Source organism: Scomber scombrus, chromosome 18 (assembly GCF_963691925.1).
Source record: "Scomber scombrus chromosome 18, fScoSco1.1, whole genome shotgun sequence".
Classification (NCBI taxonomy): Eukaryota; Metazoa; Chordata; class Actinopteri; order Scombriformes; family Scombridae; genus Scomber; species Scomber scombrus.
Window position 1 is genome coordinate 21,228,482 of NC_084987.1, and position 18,040 is coordinate 21,246,521.

Genomic DNA, 18,040 nt, shown 5'->3' on the forward strand with positions numbered 1-18,040 from the left:
GTTTACCCCACCTCGCTGCCATCATCACGTTCCTCCTCTTGTCTTATTTCCCCTTCTCCCCTCTTTCTTTTACCTTTTTCACTGGCCCACCTGGCCTTCCTCCCCTCTGTATCCCCCATTAATGAAAAACTCTATAAATAAGTACAGGGAAGCAGAGAGAGAGAGAGAGAGAGAGAGAGAGAGAGGAATGGTCAAGTAGAACATGGGAGGGGAGGTGGAAGGATGGAGGGATGGACAGCAAACGACAAGTGCGAGTGCTAAACTAGGCCAATAGGGGTTGAAGGAGGAGGAAGAGGAGGAGGAGGTGGGGAGGCGGGTATGATATCAAAGCCTCGCAAGTTGCTCTGAGCATCTCTGCCGTCAATCACTTAATCAATTTCAGCGGCAGTCAGTTTGTCCGCGTCTCGGGTCGGCACGTCACTCATCTCGCTCCAGACAGTTTGTCAGTCAGCCGGCAGTTTGGCGTGGAGCCGTCTTTGCCTCCATCTGCCCTTTCTAAAAAAAATCTCGTTTGCATTCCCTATATGACTCCTTCCCTCCTCTTGTTGCTCCCGTCCTCTCACTTTCTCCCTCTCCAGTCAAAACGCCAGCATCTCATCTGGAGGGAGAGTTTATATCCTACATAATATATACCATAATGCTGCTACAGAACGTCCCGCATGAATTATTGATCCGTGTTAGATTATCTGTAAACCGTACGCCGTAGTACCATGTATCAGTGTGTGTGTGTTAATGCACTATTTATGTGTGTCAAGTGTGACCTCTTCTCTCATCCGTCATTGTGTGTTTTTAAAGCCTCGTTTTCCTCTTCATTGCCCCATTTCTGTGGACTGACAGTGATACGCACAGATTCATATGACGCATGTAGCCTCTTGGCAATTCACTTTTTTCAATCAATGTTGTATGGTGCTATGTTAACCTGTATCTCCCTCTCTCCATCGCCTGTCCTCTCTTTTTTTATCTTTCTTTTCTCTCTTGTTATCAAATCTCCCCTACCCCACTTTTTTTTTACCTCTCTGTCTCCATCCCTTTCTGTTCCACCCCTTCACTTCCTCTATCTCTCCAGGTATTACTCTCCCACTCCTCCACCATGCCTGTCTGCGGCTGTCGCAGCCCCTCCCCCCCTCGCGGCCACGTCGCGGCCTCGTTGTCCGCCCCCTCGGTCGCCCAGGAGCAAGAGAGGCGAGCCCGACCCCTGCATCCGCCCCCGCCTCCATCGCTGCACCGTCGCCGCACCAGCGCCTCTCTCCGCCTGTCCTTCCTGCTGCTGCTGCTTCTCTGCCTTCTCCACCTGCCCCCGGCCTGCCACTGCCACTCGCGGAGAGAGAAGGGAGGGGGAGGGGGCGGTGGCGGAGGCGGCGGCGGGGCTGGTGTCGGCGGTCACTACATCCCCATCCCTCAGCCCCCTCCCCACCACATGGCCCTGCCCAACATCCTGCGCGGCCTCAGCATCGCCGTGGTCCTGGTGGGCAATTTCAGCGAGATGGCGCTGGCCGGGGCCCGGGAGAAGGAGGACTTTCTCCACATGGCGCCCAACGTGGAGGTGCTGACCATGAATGAGACGGACCCTAAAAGCATCATCAAGAGCATCTGCGACCTTATGACGGAGCACTGGCTGCAGGGTGTGGTGTTCGGGGATGACACCGACCAGGAGGCCATCGCCCAGATCCTGGACTTCATTTCAGCCCAGACTCATATCCCCATCCTCGGAGTCCGCGGGGGCTCCTCCATGATCATGGCTGCTAAGGTAGGCCACTCAAAGTCTAGCAGTAATTTTCAAGTAGTACATGTTGTCCTCATTTACAGTAATTTTGCGAGGAAGTACGTGTGGGTGTTTCTGAGTGTTCAAATATAAAGAGAGACTCGACGTGACCTCGGAAACAATGAATGGAAAGCGTTGTTCAAAACTGATAAATGTTGTGTCTGCACTTAACTGGCACCACATAAAGTGTTTAATTACAAAGTTATTCCAATCCTCACTTACAACCGCTCTATTTTGATTATTTAGACTCATTGAAAGTTCAGCACAGACAACACACTGACTTATTAAACTGCAACTGTAGTGCAGTAAGACTAGCTGCTGTTCTGTTACAGTCTTGCAGGACCGATCCTCTCTACAACCTGAAGTCTCTGCCGAATTACATTTCGATTTGGCTGCACTTTGCTGTCAATCATTGCTCTATTGCCGTCATTCCTGTGAAATCTTATCCTGGATAGATTACGTCATCATACACAACTGTTTTTTTCATCAACAAAAGATGGATTTAAAGACTCTAGACATGGCACCTCTTAAACTACTGTAACAGTTTTGCTCTTTCTAAGTGGTATCAATGTTTTTGGCACGTCTGCCATATTCTCCTCCGGGATTTGTCCGCGCATTTGCACCGATCTTCACCACATTGTCCTCTAGCTATCAAGTCTGCTCAAAACAGAGAAATCATTTTGACTTGTTTGACTGATTGAGGGTTTTTCATCTCATCCCCTACTGCCATACTGCATCAGTATTAACTCTGGGTCCAGACAGACAGGCAGGGTAAGCTGGGTGTCTGACTTGAAAGACAAACTGCCAACAGTGCCGATGCCCCTGACAGGATCAACTGGAGATTGCACCAGAACAGAGAGCTAGATCTCTGCTTATTTACTAGGCCTCGCCTAATGGGATAAAGCAATCTGCTGCTGCTTTATCTGTGTCCGCCTGGGATCTGGGCTTGGACCCCATTCCACCAAATCATCCCATTCATGTGGTACTTTGTGCACAAACCCAGCTGCATTAAATAATAAGCAGTTAAAGGAAAAGCTGCACTTAATGTAGGGACACTTTGAAAAGTGAAATCTTTATTCAAACAGTTGCCTCTTGGGTTGAGAACTTGCTGGTCGCTGTTGGATTTGGGGCCTTGTATGTCTTATCTTATCTCAGCCACCCTTGCCTCTACGTCACCGTCCTCCAGTTTGTCTGCTGACCTTCTGGTGTCAACAGGTCGCTGTACCAGCAGAGACATGAGTTGCAGTGACACAGAGAGGCCAGAGGCCACCGCTGAAGCTCTTCTCTCTGTTCCTTCTCATTATAGCACTGTGGAGAGAAATGGCAGGGAACCGTCCACTCCCATTTAAAACTGCGCCCTTCCAAGCGCACACTTGCAAAGACCGCAGCACAGTATCCACATTTTCTCACAGTACACTCTTCACACATGCACACACCTGCTCCACTTCCTCAAATTCATATTTTCTCTACCCCATGTCTCTTTAACCCCCCAACCCCACTAACAGTGTGCCCTAAAAACGTATAAATCTTTTATAGCGCTCCAGGCTCATGGATGGCTACATTACATGTGAAAATGTATGTTTGTGTTTTATTGCATTGATGTGGGAGGTGAAGGGAAAAGGGAAAAAGAAGTGTGTGTGTGTGAGTGTGTGTGTGTGTGTGGGGGGGGTTGTTGTTGAGGAATGTGTGTGTGTATTTGTATGTGTATGGGGATAGTATCATTCATTAAACCCACGTGCCCTAAGTGCACCAGGCAGCAGGAAAAAGCAGCGTTTTGTGGCAGAGGTTTAAATGGATTTCCCCCGGCCACAAGTAGAGTCTGCCTCTCCTGAGAGCTTCCTCCTGGCTACACCGAGACCCAGGAGAGTGAGGACAGGGCTGCGCTAAGGCTCATTCTCCAAACGGATTTGTGTCTGCCTAATGGTCTGAGACAATGGAGTGGCAAAAATACGATACACAGGGATCAGAGGGAGGGAGGAGAGAGAGAGAGATGCATGCGGGGAATTGGAGAAATTGAGATTGTGAGGATGAGATTGGGTGGAGGATGTTCTACTTTGGGTAAAAGCAGGTAGAAGAGGAGAAGTTAGGACCAGGAGGAACTGTTTTAGGGGTTTTGGCCAAGCAGGGCCAGATCGGGTGGGGCTGCCTGTAGAGGTGATGGACGGTGGAGGACAAAGGCTGAGTCAACAGCAGAAGAGGAGTGAGTGGGATATCCAGAGAGAGAGAGAAAGAGAGAAGAGGAGGAAAAGACAGCAAGGAGAGAAAACTTTTCTTCCATATGGATAGTCGAGATGGGGGGAAAAAAGCAATAGAAAGTAATTTTGAAAGATAGAATGAAAGGTCGAGTTATAGAGCTTAAGAAAAATTGAGGAAGGAAGGTTTTTTTTTTATTGTGAGTGAGTGTCTCAAGGAAATGGACTGACAAAGATTGGGAAATAGGGATTGCAATATGTGGTGTTTATCTTAAAGCCTCACACACACACACACACACACACACACACACACACACACACACACACACACACACACACACACACACACACACACACACACACACACACACACAAATGCGCACAGCCATCAAGACTGAAGGCCAAATGCTGCTATTACAGTTGGCAAGACAACCCTTCCTTTTTCATTACTCGTCCAAGGAAGGATGATAACGGAGAGCAACACAGAAGGCGAAGGATACAGCATTTAGATTTTTAGTGCGGGCAGAAGAGCAAAAGAATTTGGCGGAAGGCTACAAGATTATTCCATAAAATCTATCCTCAGGAGGGGACTGCTGTAGTGCCATGTGAAGAGTCGAGCCGAATCACAATCAGAGTAACATTTTTTTCTCTTACATATGCATCTACAAGGAGTGTTACTTTGTGTGTGCGGTGACGGAGCACAAAGCTAACCGCAGCGCTGTGTGCCAACGAGAGATACAGTCCAGTATCATACCCAAGACTTTTAAAAAATTGAGTTTGTCTCTCAATCAACCTTATGACTCTGAATCTTTTGACATCTGAAACAAGAACAAAACTGTTTTTTTTTTTAAGGCCAATTCCTCTTGGGGAATGAAGCAAAACTGCAGCACTAACTTGGCATTAAAAAGCAGGATTACAGCTACTACAGAGGTTGCATCTGCACATACAGTTTGAGATGTGGCTATGTGCCTTAGTTATGATAAGTGCAGAGAAAAAAAGTGAACTTGTGTATAAACTTGAAAGTAGGAGAGTTAAATAGAGGAGGAAGCCAGGCGGCTCCAGTATTAACAAGGAATGAAGAAGAAGGCAGAGGAGTGAGATGGATGGAAGCAAAGGCCACTCACATCTATATCAATGAATAAGATCAGTGAGGGAGGGTTGGGCGGTAAGCAAGAGGATGAGTGCACTGAGTGCATGGCCGCATCACTGGGGAAGAGAGGAGCAGAGAGACAGAGAGAGAGAAAGACAGAGCGTGTGTTTTGCGGGGAGTGCAGCAGCAGGTGTATCGTCATCTATCCAACGTGGCCGACGTTACATGAAAAAGAGTAGCTGCCTCCTTGTTCAGGAAATTGAATCCTGAATGGAGGAGGAACGAAGGAGGAGAGAAAGATGGATAGAGTGCAGCTGTACCCCACATCTGTGAAAGACAGGACAAGATAAAGGAGGAGGAGGAGACGTAGAAGAGAGAGGAAACGCATCCAACAGTTTAAGTGTGTGTGTGTGTGTGTGTGTGTGTGTGTGTGTGTGTGTGTGTGTGTGTGTGTGTGTGTCGATGTGCGTGTGTACGTCTCTGTGAATATGTGCGCGTTGTTACCTCGCCAACATGGCTGTAGTTGCCAGTCTTTTGTCTGTAGTGGTTTCCAGCACCACCCTGCTGGTTGTCTCTCTAAAGTGTCTGTTAGACTGCAATAATCAGTATGATCTAAAGCTTTGGCTAATGCTCATATTATCAAGACATGGAGAGCCATTTTCCTCAGCTTGTCTAGAAGGTATGGCTTTGTAGTCGTACAAATAGCTGTAGTTGTCACTGATCACCCCAGGGCCACCACATAATACGAAGAGCCAGCTAATCTACGAGTGGAAGGCTGCTGGTGCTGTAGATTAGCAGAGAGATAGCATCCTCTCCTGCATAGGATTTAAATGTATGATCGTCAGCAATTAAGGGGAAAAAAGAAGGGAAAGCAGCCAACCCTGATGACCTGAGGAGATGATAATATAATACGAATAATATTTTCACACATGCAAACGTATGCAGGCAGACGCACGAAAAAAGAGGCGCGCGCCCACACACGTTTTCATAAATATACGGAAAGACGTGTGTTACAAGGGCAATTAATGTATGAATATTAAATAGGTCGCTCTGTAATGGAAGAAATGCTAGACAACACGTACAGCTAGCTGCTGCTGCTGCGACATCACCAACACATTTGTCTTTCTTGAGGCTTTAACACAACACCCGCACACACACACGTACCAACAGAAATGCACACTCAGGCACTCCAACACAAACAAATCTGTTCCCTGCCATCTTTTGTGTAAGTGGCAGGCTTCTGGTGGAACAAAACAGCAGGATGTGATCAATTAACTTTTGCCCAAATAATTCAGGCTTTTCATCGTTTCAAATGCGGTCGTTTTGCCCGCGGGTGGCCAAGCCTTTTGTAAGAAGAGAGAGCCATTATGTGTCATCAGTGTGTACACGTGCGCTAATTCTTCAGAGGAAACAGGCTCTATAATAGTGTTGGATCGGTGTTGAACCGCATCCAAGGGTAATTGACGCGTTTTTTGTTTTTATGTTTGTATTTATGTTAACCTTACATGTAGGGGGAATAGTCCTTTTTTAAAAAAAAATGTTCACAATGAAAGCAACTTGTTTAGTCATCATTTCCTGTTTGAGGTTCACTCACCATGTCCTCTCGGGGTTTTAGTCCATTGGGTCGAACATAAATGTACCCGCATTTATATCCCCAATTAATGTCCTACAATAGCACCTATTGTTGTAGCAATCACTGAGGTCCTGTACTCTATTAATGTAATGTGTTGTTCGGCTTGGCAGCACCGTGTCCTCGCTAAAACATAGACGCAATTAGGAGCATTTGTAAATGATGAGAGAATTAAAAGCGACTGTTCTTCTGCCTGATGTCTCCCTCAGTGTTCCCCTCTTTTGAGTTTTTATTTCTCTTTTTTTTGTTTTTTTTGGTTTCTGTCTCTTTCACATCTCTCTCTCTCCTAATTGTTTAGTTCATTCATGGGTTTTGTTGTGTCCAGCAAAGCACAGTAAACCCCTTGTAACAGCTTTCTGATCTATCCTTTCATCCTGGAAATGTTCTCTTTCCTTTTATTTTTTTATTTTTGTATTATTGCAGCTCCCTTTGTCCAGTTTTGTTCCTGGGTGTTTCTCTCTGATGCGTTGCTGTCTCTGTGTTCAGCCCTCTCTCTCATTCAGTCTGTATTTGCCTGCAGATGACAGGTTGAACAGGAAATGTCCTTATATGGAACTTTTCAGTCCCTGCATACATCATGAGTGTAAAAACCCCAAAACATTTTGATAAATTCTCTTCTTAAAATTGTTTTAAAGACTGGATGCTTCCTTCTCGACAAACACTCTCTTTCTTTATCCAACTTGCTGTTTCTCATTCTTTTTATGCAGCAGTTTTTCAAAATGGAGGATAATGCAGCGGCTCGCGTCTCCTGCGGTGGTGACACATCATGATTGGCAGCACTACTAGCTTCACCTAAAGGGACACATTTCAGCTCAGAGAGATGTACAGAAACACTGTAAACTGGGTTTCCTGTTGTAGCATGGCTCAATGTAAATGCCCCCACTACTAGACGCCTCGTAACTTCTTATTGTCCTGATTTAGAAAATGTGACAACCCACTGTGTGTGTTCCCCTTTTTTCTGGAGAAAGAAAGATCGAGAGGAAGGAGGGAGGTTGTGAGAGAGAGAGAGAGAGAGAGAGAGAGAGTGAGAGTGAGAGAGAGGAAGAGGTAGTGAAACATATCGAGAGTCCTAAATTTATATGTCCTATTTTCCAACCCCGTTGGTCTCAATTTACTCTGGCCATTTAGAATGTGGCCATTTTTAAACTCACCCCATAACTTTTTCTATACCTCATCCTCCATCAACTGCTTCACTTTCACTTGTTCTAGTGTCTCGTGTCTGTTGCTTAGCATTTGTAGAGAGAGATTAACATGTGTTCTTTAGGAGGATTAGAGACAACATTGGAACATTTTCAAAATGAGATAGCGGTCATTAAAATAAACGTAGTTACACACAAAATGACTGATAGAAAAAATGAAAATAGAACTGCTGTATTTATATCTGTCCAGCCTTGTTTTCTCCATCTGTGTGTCACTTACTATCTTTTTCACTATTATGTGTTTTCCACCTGCCCCTGTTTTACTCCTGTGCTTTCATATTTTCTCTTTCTTTTACCCCTGTCTTTCCATACTTTTTTATCTCTTCATGAATGTGTCTGTCTGGCAAGGTCTGGTTCATCTTTTGGCAGCTCCAGGAGGCAGACAGACGGATTTACACCAGATGTACAGGTGTTAATCCACCCTTGCTCCCCCCATCCATTCAACATATCCTCTGCCTCCCTCTGTGTTGCTCCCCCCCTGGCTCAGATGGCAGGTGATGCCAGTAGAATGCAATAAATTGTGTCAGGAGTCATCCAGGTCCTGCAACTCTCACCCAGCCAATACATCCTCACCTCTATTTTTTTAATCTCTGATTCAGACATCGTCTTCCTCCACCCCTCCTCCTTCTCTTTTCCTCCTACATGGCCTCCTTTCTTTCATTCTCACTCTGTGTCCCCTTGGTACAGGAGTAGCCACACTTTCCCCTCCATCCCAGCCCTCCACTCACGTCTCCTAACTCTCTCTGGACATGCCCTTACACCCCCCCCCCCCACTCCTCCCAACTAGCACCAGCCTCCTCTTCCCTCCCTCTCTTCTCTCTTTTTCCTCACTCCCGCCCCTCCTCATTTACCCCTCTTCCCTCCAGACCCGCATAGACTATCCCTCCCTTTTCCCACACACACACACACACCACCACCACCTCCAGCACCACCACTACCACCAAGATCTACAAGCAGCTCCTCCCCTCTTTCATCCCCTCCTGGACTTTACACCAGCCCTTTGGTGGGACGCTTATTAGCTTTATCTCCACCTGCCTCCGCCCTGATTCAGAGGTGAAGAGGGAATGGACCTCTATCTATTCATAGGCTGAGATGAGTCAGTGCTTTCAAGCATACAATATATAGGAGGAGAGGGGAGGAGATGGACAGAAAAAGTACATATTTCAGGCGCTGGTTAATTACCGCGCCGCAGCCTTTATTGTGAAGGGATCAAAGGCATGCTCCCCTACCTCGCCTGACCCGGACACTCATGTCTTCCAACTGTTTGTCTGTCCAGTTTCAAACCGTCTCACTTCTTCCTGTTGACGGGTGGCGAGATAGTGCTCCTGCAAACAAACGTTCACAGATTCAGATCGCATAGCACCCATTGTGTTCCTGTGAAAATATAATTCAGCTCACTCACTGTAGATCAGAGCGTGATTCAATTCTGATACAAGTAGCATTTTAATTGATCAATTAATCCATTAATCAGTGCCGCATTCATCTAGTTTCATTAATTACCGTTAACAAACTATCGTAGAAAAATGTGGCTGCCTCTGCATCAGATGCAAGTGAAACACTTTTTTTTATTTTTATTTTTTTACAGTGAACAGCCAAATAGAGAACATGTTTCTCCAAATACGTCTGTAATGTGAAAGAGAGATCATGTGTCTTGATCATACCTGGTATTAGTTTCAGGTAATTGTACCAGCTTATCACAACAATTCATCATGGTATATTGATTTTAAAACACCACTGCACATTAAAAAACATTTTAAAATGGCAACAATATAAGCTAAAATTGTGGCAGAAGAACAATAAATGCACAGTGGTGCTTCTAATCACCTGTCCTCTGTCCACAAAGCATAAGTGATGGAGAGATGGAGACATATCAGGCGCTGCAGGTTATTTTGTTGAAATAACAAGTTTTCTTCCTATCCCTAATTTGCTTAAAGTACCCCAATTATCATAACAGTAGTTAATGGTACATGATGCTCATGAATATTCATAAGAATAATCATGCATGTTCACTGCTGTAGACTCCTCTCATCATAAGGTTTTTTGACAGTGTCCTGGAACAAAAATCAAACTGCTGTTGAATCTGCTGCTGAGGGGAAATACCTGTGTACTCACTGAGACTTGAGGTCTGTTTGTTCAGTGTCACTTGGCACCAAGAGCTTGCAAACGGAGAGGTAGAGTTTCAGATAGGAGGATCACTGAGTCACAACGTCAGCGCCCAGATCCACAACTTCAGCAGGTCTATTCTTCAAAGTGACTTTGAAATGAGTAGAGAAAAGAGAATACAGTGCAGCGTAAGCAAAGAAAATAAAGCGGAGGAGAACGGACCAGAGGAGGCTTTCAGATAATCCAACTTAGCATGTAACTTTGTTGACTAGGTAGTGAACAAACCTCTGCAAAAATGTAGACTAGTTCAGCCAGTGAGTCTGTGCTCGGTGACATGGTCTATTCAATATGACATATATTATTAGAATAATTTGTATTATCATGTAGATATATCACAAAAATAGCAAATATATGCATATATCATGTATACAATAATCAAATGATCTATATTATGTGTATAACCAAAACATTAATACACTATTTCCTCAAATAGTGGCCGAGCCATCATTTACCGCAACTACAGAGGGTCAAAGACAGCTTGGCATGCAGGTAGCATACTCATGGATGTAGTTTCACCAGTTTAGCAAAGTCACCCTGGTTACCCATGCTCATGTAGTGTTGCTGCGGTCATTATTATTAAAATATGCACTGTTATCCTTGTATTTAAATGATTTCACATCTCCTCCGTCCCCCTCCCCTCCTTTCTCTGCTGACTAGAGGGCTACACATGTACTCATAGAGCTTGGGTTACATCTAAGTAACTACTATTAGTGCTTTACTGGTATGCACATTATATAACAGGCACCAGGAGTTTATCCACACTTGTTTTTTAACCCAGCCGGTTTTTGGGGCCAGCCTTTATTTGTGTCCCACGCCATTATCAGAGATCCAGTTTTGTCTTTTACTTGAGGAATACCGTTAATTACAAGCCATTTATATATATGACATAACTTTGTAAACAATGACATATCATCATGATAAAATTTCTGATTTGTGAAAATACTTATAACCCATCCTTAGAAATTTGACAAACATACCTGAATTTAGTTTCAAGCATTTCGCCCCTCCATCTCTCTTTTACATCACTGCTTAGTTCTATTTCAATTTGTCTCTCTCTCCAGACCTCTTTTCAAAATTCACCCTTTTCTTTTTTCTGTTTGCCCTTGCTTTGTCAACGCTCTCCCTCACCCATGGCCTCTTATGTCTAAAAAAATGTTCCAAACCCCGTATAAATGGAAGTAGAGAGTCAAGAAAGGGAAGACAAGAACGGAAAGAAATAAGGATGGTAGAGGGCAGGGAGAGAGAGGGAGAGAAAGACAGAGAGAGAGAGGGATGGAAGGAGAGGGAGAAAAGGAGAGACAGTTACAGAGAAGGAGGCAGGGATGTGGAAGAAGAAAGGCGTGAGTGAAGACCACAATGTGCTCGCTCAATTACTCGCCAGCGCTGTGCCAAGCTGGCCCTCATCAGAGCCACATGCTGTGATACACACACACACACAACACACACACACACACACACACACACACACACACACACACACACACACACACACACACACACACACACACACAGAGAGTAGCCTATACATCAGACTAATATGTTGAGATGTGTTCCTGCCGACCTACAGCATGAAAATGATTCAACCTCCACACTATCTGTGTTGACTCTGGATACACACACCCACACACACACACACACACACACACACACACAGATGTGATTACATAAACTCCACTGACCCGTGCAACTATACACACATATAGAAAAATATATCTTCAATATCTGAACACCACACAATTATACGTATGCCAGGTGACGATCCAATCTATTCAGGTGTCAGACACTGTTTCCGCCGGAGGTGACCCTTGTTAGCGCACAAGCTATTCAACCCCGGACAGATGCCAGGTGGGGAAAAAAAGGCCAGCAGCCCACCATCAACACCCCTGCCACCCTGTTTGTGCACTACCACACACAGGTGGATCATCATAGGAAAGGGAAAATACAGCTGTGTGTGCAGTAGGTGTGATAGTAGAATTGCACAAAGTTATCATTTGTCTATACTTTTCCAATTACAAGTAAAAGTGTTCTTTTAGCCGGAAACATTGTCTGCTTTCATCTACTTGCAGTTCATATATTTGATTATTAAAAAACAGATCTCAAGAACATTATATTTGCTTTCTTTTGAGAATCCGGCTCCTCGTTTTTATAGATTCATCACCACAAAAGCATTCCTGGGGTTGAATTAAAAAAAGAAAAGAAAAAAACACTCAAAAAAAACAAGAAACACAGAAAAGATCTTTTTGCTCAACCCCATTCTGTCTTGTTGCATCTCTCCCTCTCTATTTTTTATCTCAACCGCTCCTCACACTCTCCTTCTCTCTCTCTCCCTCTCCTTCTCTTTCTCACGTCATGTGAGTTGAGGCGAGGCGAGCTCCTGTGATGAATGTAAATGTTGCCCCACCCCTCCCTTGTTCTCCTAAATTACAGCAAACACCACCTCCTCTTTAGTCTTCACTCTCTCTGTCTGTCTGCATTTACCCATAACCCTGCAGTTCGTCCTCGCACATCGACCGTTGGGCAATCTGCCCAGCTTTCAGCATCCATACAAACACAGTTAGAGATACAGTACACAGATGTATGAGTCAGACATGGCGAATAGACAATAGTGTGCGACCAGAAATACACCTCCAACATGTATGATGCTACTCTGTAGATACTTTTTACTACAGTTTGAAGGCCTGGGCTGCCAACACAGCCTGAATATGCTTGGCTCATTCGCCTCACTCTTGCATTGATCATCAACAGGGAGATGGCAGAATTTGATATTTCTGTGTTTGAATATATTCATCAGTGGTTAGTTTTTGTGGATTTTTGGCAGGACAGAAATTGCTAATGTGATGTAGTGTAGTATGGTAATGTTAAAATGTTACTGGCACAGATCAGACTCATAAATGTGGCAGTAAAAGGTATTTAGAAGATTATTTAGACTCGTAAAACTATGCAAACAGTTCATTGAAGTCACCCTAGAGCTGCAACAACAGCTACATCAGTTAGTCAATCAATCGATAAGCAGATTGAAAGCAAACTAAGTAGATTATCAAAGTTTTAGCAAAAATGCTAAATATTTCCTGGATGCAGCTTTTAAAATGTGAATATTTGAACCTTTTGTGAGTCATACATGATAGAAAGCGTCAATTATGGAACAGGTAAAAGAAGACATTTGAAGATGTCACCATGATCTCTAAGAACATTTTCTATTTTCTGACATTTTATACACAAAATGATCAATGGAGACAATAACTGGCAGTTGTAGTACTAAAATATGACAAACTAGCCCCATGGATTAGTTATAATAATAAATGCAAGAAGAGCTGCCTTCTTTGCAGCTAGGGCTATACGCTTTATGCACCCTAAACTATTTTAACAGCGTGTGACACACAAGTTGACAACTTGTAGCACCCTGTTTAGTCAGGAAAATGGAGCACATGATGTTCTCTGCAGTGAGCACCACACAACACTGTCTGATTAGTTTATGCCTGTAGATACTGATTGAACCTGGTGTCCCATATACTCAATGCACTGGGCTCATCACCTTTGTGTTTATCTTTTAAGAGTCACATCATAAACCAACGCCTCTGTGTTCAACTGACTTCATCCATTGCGACATTCAATGAAATAAGTTTAAAACCAGGAATTCATCAGGCACGATTGAAGGTTTAAATCATAGTTGCCCAAAAAAGTTCATGATGTTTAGGTTATTTGTTCATTTCGGTTAAGTCAGTATTAGATATCAGAATATCCCAATAGGCTAATAATCTCATTAAACAGCTGCAATATTTGTGATGCCATAAACATCATTACCATCATCATTATTACAGTGCAACTGGACATTTTATTGTTTGTCATCTCATTATCTTTATCACCATTAGCATGTTCAATATCATCAGTCATCATCATCATTATTATAAGCAATATAACAGCCCCCACAGGGCATTGTGTTATTTGCATTAGTTCTTGTATTTCTTCTGTCACATCAGTCCTGTGTCAGGCTCTCGTTTGGTAGACTGGAGCCTTGGCTGCCCTGTTCTCCACCAAAGACTGATTTGCATTAGCAAAGTCAAACAGGCTTAATAGACTTTTATTGGCATGAGGCGGCCGGGCGCTGAGGGGGACTTTTAAACAATGCAATATGCTAATAAACAGAACACTGTGTACCAGGACAACAACTAGCACAACAACAAGAAAACAGCCCCATAGACATGCAAGCACCCAATCCATGTACCTGCATCAGTCAATCAATTATGCGTTTTCAACATTTAAAAAAAACAAACATATTAAACACCTTTTTAATGATGTTTTTGCAGACAGGAACAAGAAAGATGGGAGATGCACCTCACGTCATTAACCATATCTGAGATTCATGACATCGTAATGTTTGTAGTGTTTTAGCAATCGTGCTGATACTGTTGCACCACAGTCTTTATATAGTTCCCTTAAGTTATGCCAAGGTGATTTTGTTAGATAAGAATGTGGAAGTAATGGCATCAGACCTGCGCTGTATTCTCACATTGTTCTGGATAAAGGCCTGTTGATAGTTGCACCTACATTTAGTGTGGTGAGCCTTGAATTTGATCAAAAAGTACACACACTGCAGCAGACCTTTCATCTGAGGAATGATGCCAGCAACAACTGTCCAAAAAAGGAGAACCAAATTTGTCTCCACCTGTATGATCAGATCCTGTTTTAGATATCCTGCCCCACTTTACAATGTCTTTTAAAAAAAAGACCCGATTGCCAGTTCATTTTCACAACAAGCATTTATGTGCACACTTTATTATTTGTGCACATATTAATTCAGTCTTACAGATTTAGTGCAACATTATTCTTTACACGAGCTGCGTGATCTTTGGTCTGCATTTGGAGATTTTGGATTTTCCTTTATATACTCTCCATTGGAGAATAACTAAATGGTTTCCCATGTTTAGCAATTCACTGCGCGACTTCATAGCTGCCCTCTGGTTTTTGGCAGCACTTTGAGTTGTAAATACGCTGCTTTGCTTCCTGTACTGGGCCACTGCCCTCTTGGTTGATTCAGCATCATCAGCCTTATCTTTGAAGTTTTTCCCGTGCCCTGTTTGAAAATTATGTTTTACACTTGAACTTCGACACAGCGTTTTCGCATCAGAGTGCGTACAGCTCCCTCCTTTTGTGAAATAAATCTGAATTTGATTATCCAAGACGAATGAATGAGGCGAATTTTAAACCATCGTCAGTTGTTCTTGAAATGAAGCAACAACAAAAAAAGGCTAGCAAGCTATCCTACATTTTTAGATCATATATCAGAGGGAGTGGGAGGAGGGGTAGATAGATAGATTACATTGAATTGTTCATCTAGATCACTATTTGTTGTCACTGATTGATAACTTTTTTTTAATCCAAAAAGTATATTAAAAAAATAACGGCCTGGCCTGCCACCGTTTGCACAGGCGCTGTAGGCTGCCAACCCGTTTGTACAGCAGGATATATTTGACCACACGAAGCAAAATACTGATAATATACTGAAATGGATGAAACAAATAAACAAAACATCTAGCATGATCTGGAGAAAGTGAAAAAGAAGAAGAGTCGCATTTTGCCCTCACAATAATTAAATTTGTCCTTGGGTTGCTGCAGTCCAGCTACTGAATTGTGTTAAAGAAGAAAATCTCTGAGGGATGAAATGAAAGTCTGCTTTTCTCCCTGTTTCAATATGTTGATAGTAGAGATCACGTAAAAGGTTTCATGCTCTGTTCATGAAAGCCCTCCTGCTTGGAGGTCGTTATCTTCTTGAAATATGACAACATCACGAAAGAACCGTGTTTTCACCTTGGGGTACTGCACAACAGCCCCATATACACTACGTTGCCTGTTATGTGACCATGCAAAGCAATCATCGCATCACATAGATGGTATTTTATGAAAGGGAAATTGTGTTACTGCTGCACCTTTATAAACTATATACAATAACTAAAGACTAAAGAGACTAAAATAAATAGAATATATAAAAATAGAACAGAGGCTGAACATATACCCATGACTATAATATGCTATTTACTGAGTATACACAGTTCAATGATAACCAAATGACTCCCTCAAGATGGCTCCCATACATTTTAGACCACCACAGAGTTCCGCAGATGGCAGTAAACCCTGAGCCCAGCGCTGTATTCAACAATCCCACACCTCAAGATTTACATGCAGTTCATTACCAATCATGGAGTAAGTGTGCCGTTTTTATTAACAAGGCAGAAAGTAATGGTGCGGAGGCTGGAGTGGCGATGGGTGTGTCGTGCGTTTGACTTTTTATGCGGGAGACCGGAGTTCACTGTGTTTGCGATGGATGTAATCTGCAGTTTTGCAGAATCGTCAAATATTTATAATGTTGAAATGCCGATCTGTACTCCAGCTTGTATTGAGGGCTGTACACTCTGGGGTGCTGTTGCAGGTCTTTGAATAAATCGTGCAGTCATTGTTGAGACTGATGCTACAGCTTCCTCTGCTGTTAATGCTGTGTATCAATCCCCAATGCAACAAGCTTTAGGGCAACATTAATCATAAAAAATCTAAATCACCAACACCACTAGTATCATTTAGTGACTTTTAAATGTGGCAAAAAGCCTTTATATCTAAATAAAAAGGAGATGTCTGCTGAAGATGATATGGTGTTATCGCCTTCCTGTTTGCCTCCAGCTGCTCTACTCTTAATGCTAAATTTGGGAATTTACTGTTGACCAGTGGAGCAAACAGCCACAGGCGGGTGGTGATCTGTTACTGTCCATTCATTAACCTCCATTTCAGTAAATTACTTGTGCTCACAATCTGTTCATTTGTCAATCTTGCATGAAGTCATGAAGCTGTAACTCTGGAGCATTGTCTGTTAGGTCAAGCTGCTTTGAAACAGGTTTTTGTAATTTACTTGAAATGCTAATGAGCATTGCTACCTTGATAACATTTGAAAATCCCAATCATTACATGGACATCTATTTAACTTTACTGTTGTTAGATTACTCTGAAAGTTATAACAGAGAGGAGAAAAATTCTGGCAGCATTTGATCCAAGGTCAGTAGGGGGACATACGAGGCTTCAGGGGCGGCAGATTTAACCAACCTCAGCTATCTCTGGGCACAAGCATCACTTTTCACTGTTTTACACCCCGCAGGAGTTTGTGTTATCAACAAGACTACTCACCCGTATCTGTTTTAGCACCTCACTATTTTCAAAATAATTTCTCCTGCACGTCTTCCTGCTGACTTATGCGACAGTAGCAACCGCGTCAACAGAAGCGTTCGTGCCGATGATGGATAGAGTCATGAAAACATGCACTTCACACAGAAACACGCCTGAAACACACACACACACACACACACACACACACACACACACACACACACACACACACACACACACACACACACAGACACACACACTGCTCCTACTCACATAAGTGCATACTGCTTTTCAAACCCACAGCAGCTCTCCAGAAGTCCATGTACAAGCTTGCCTTTTATATACACAGTCCTTTTTGTACATAGGGTTGCACCTGACCCATATGGCTGCTAACAGCTTTGCAGCTCTTTATGGGACTAACAGTCTGTCCCCTCGTGGAGAGAAACAACACCTCCCGTGCCCCAGAGCTGCTCCGAGGGTTGGAGAATGCGCCCGCTTCCCATACTGGTATCAACATCATGACTCCCTGTGTCAGAGAGCCTTATAACATTAAACCCTCTGCAGATGACTTTATAGTATGAGCCCGCAGGTGAGTCACTGTGTGTTCTGGCCACAGAGTTCAAGATCACTCTCAGGCGTAATTCAGTTCTGTACCGAGTGTAACTTGGACCAATTTTTTCCATCACAAGGTTGGAGGGCACATGATTAAATGTAAATGCGATAGCTAAGATTTACTGTGCAGGGATTTCATTTCAAAATGCTCTAGTAAGCTATAGTAACCCCTGATATGTTTTATTTTCATACCATTACTTTAAAAGCACTTGCTGGGTTGTTTTTCTTCCCACTCTCATTTTGGAA

The 18,040-nt window shown here is 43.3% G+C and overlaps 1 protein-coding gene across 1 annotated transcript in view; it reads left to right on the plus strand.

The window, feature by feature from the left end:
- Positions 1-1,552: 1,552 nt before the first annotated feature.
- The window catches only part of grin2ba (glutamate receptor, ionotropic, N-methyl D-aspartate 2B, genome duplicate a), an 87,389-nt gene continuing 70,901 nt past the window's right edge, over positions 1,553-18,040 (plus strand). Inside the window, exon 1 of the mRNA XM_062438496.1 lies at positions 1,553-1,747. Within this exon, the coding sequence (XP_062294480.1) occupies positions 1,553-1,747 (195 nt within the window). The remainder of the gene's footprint in view (positions 1,748-18,040) is intronic.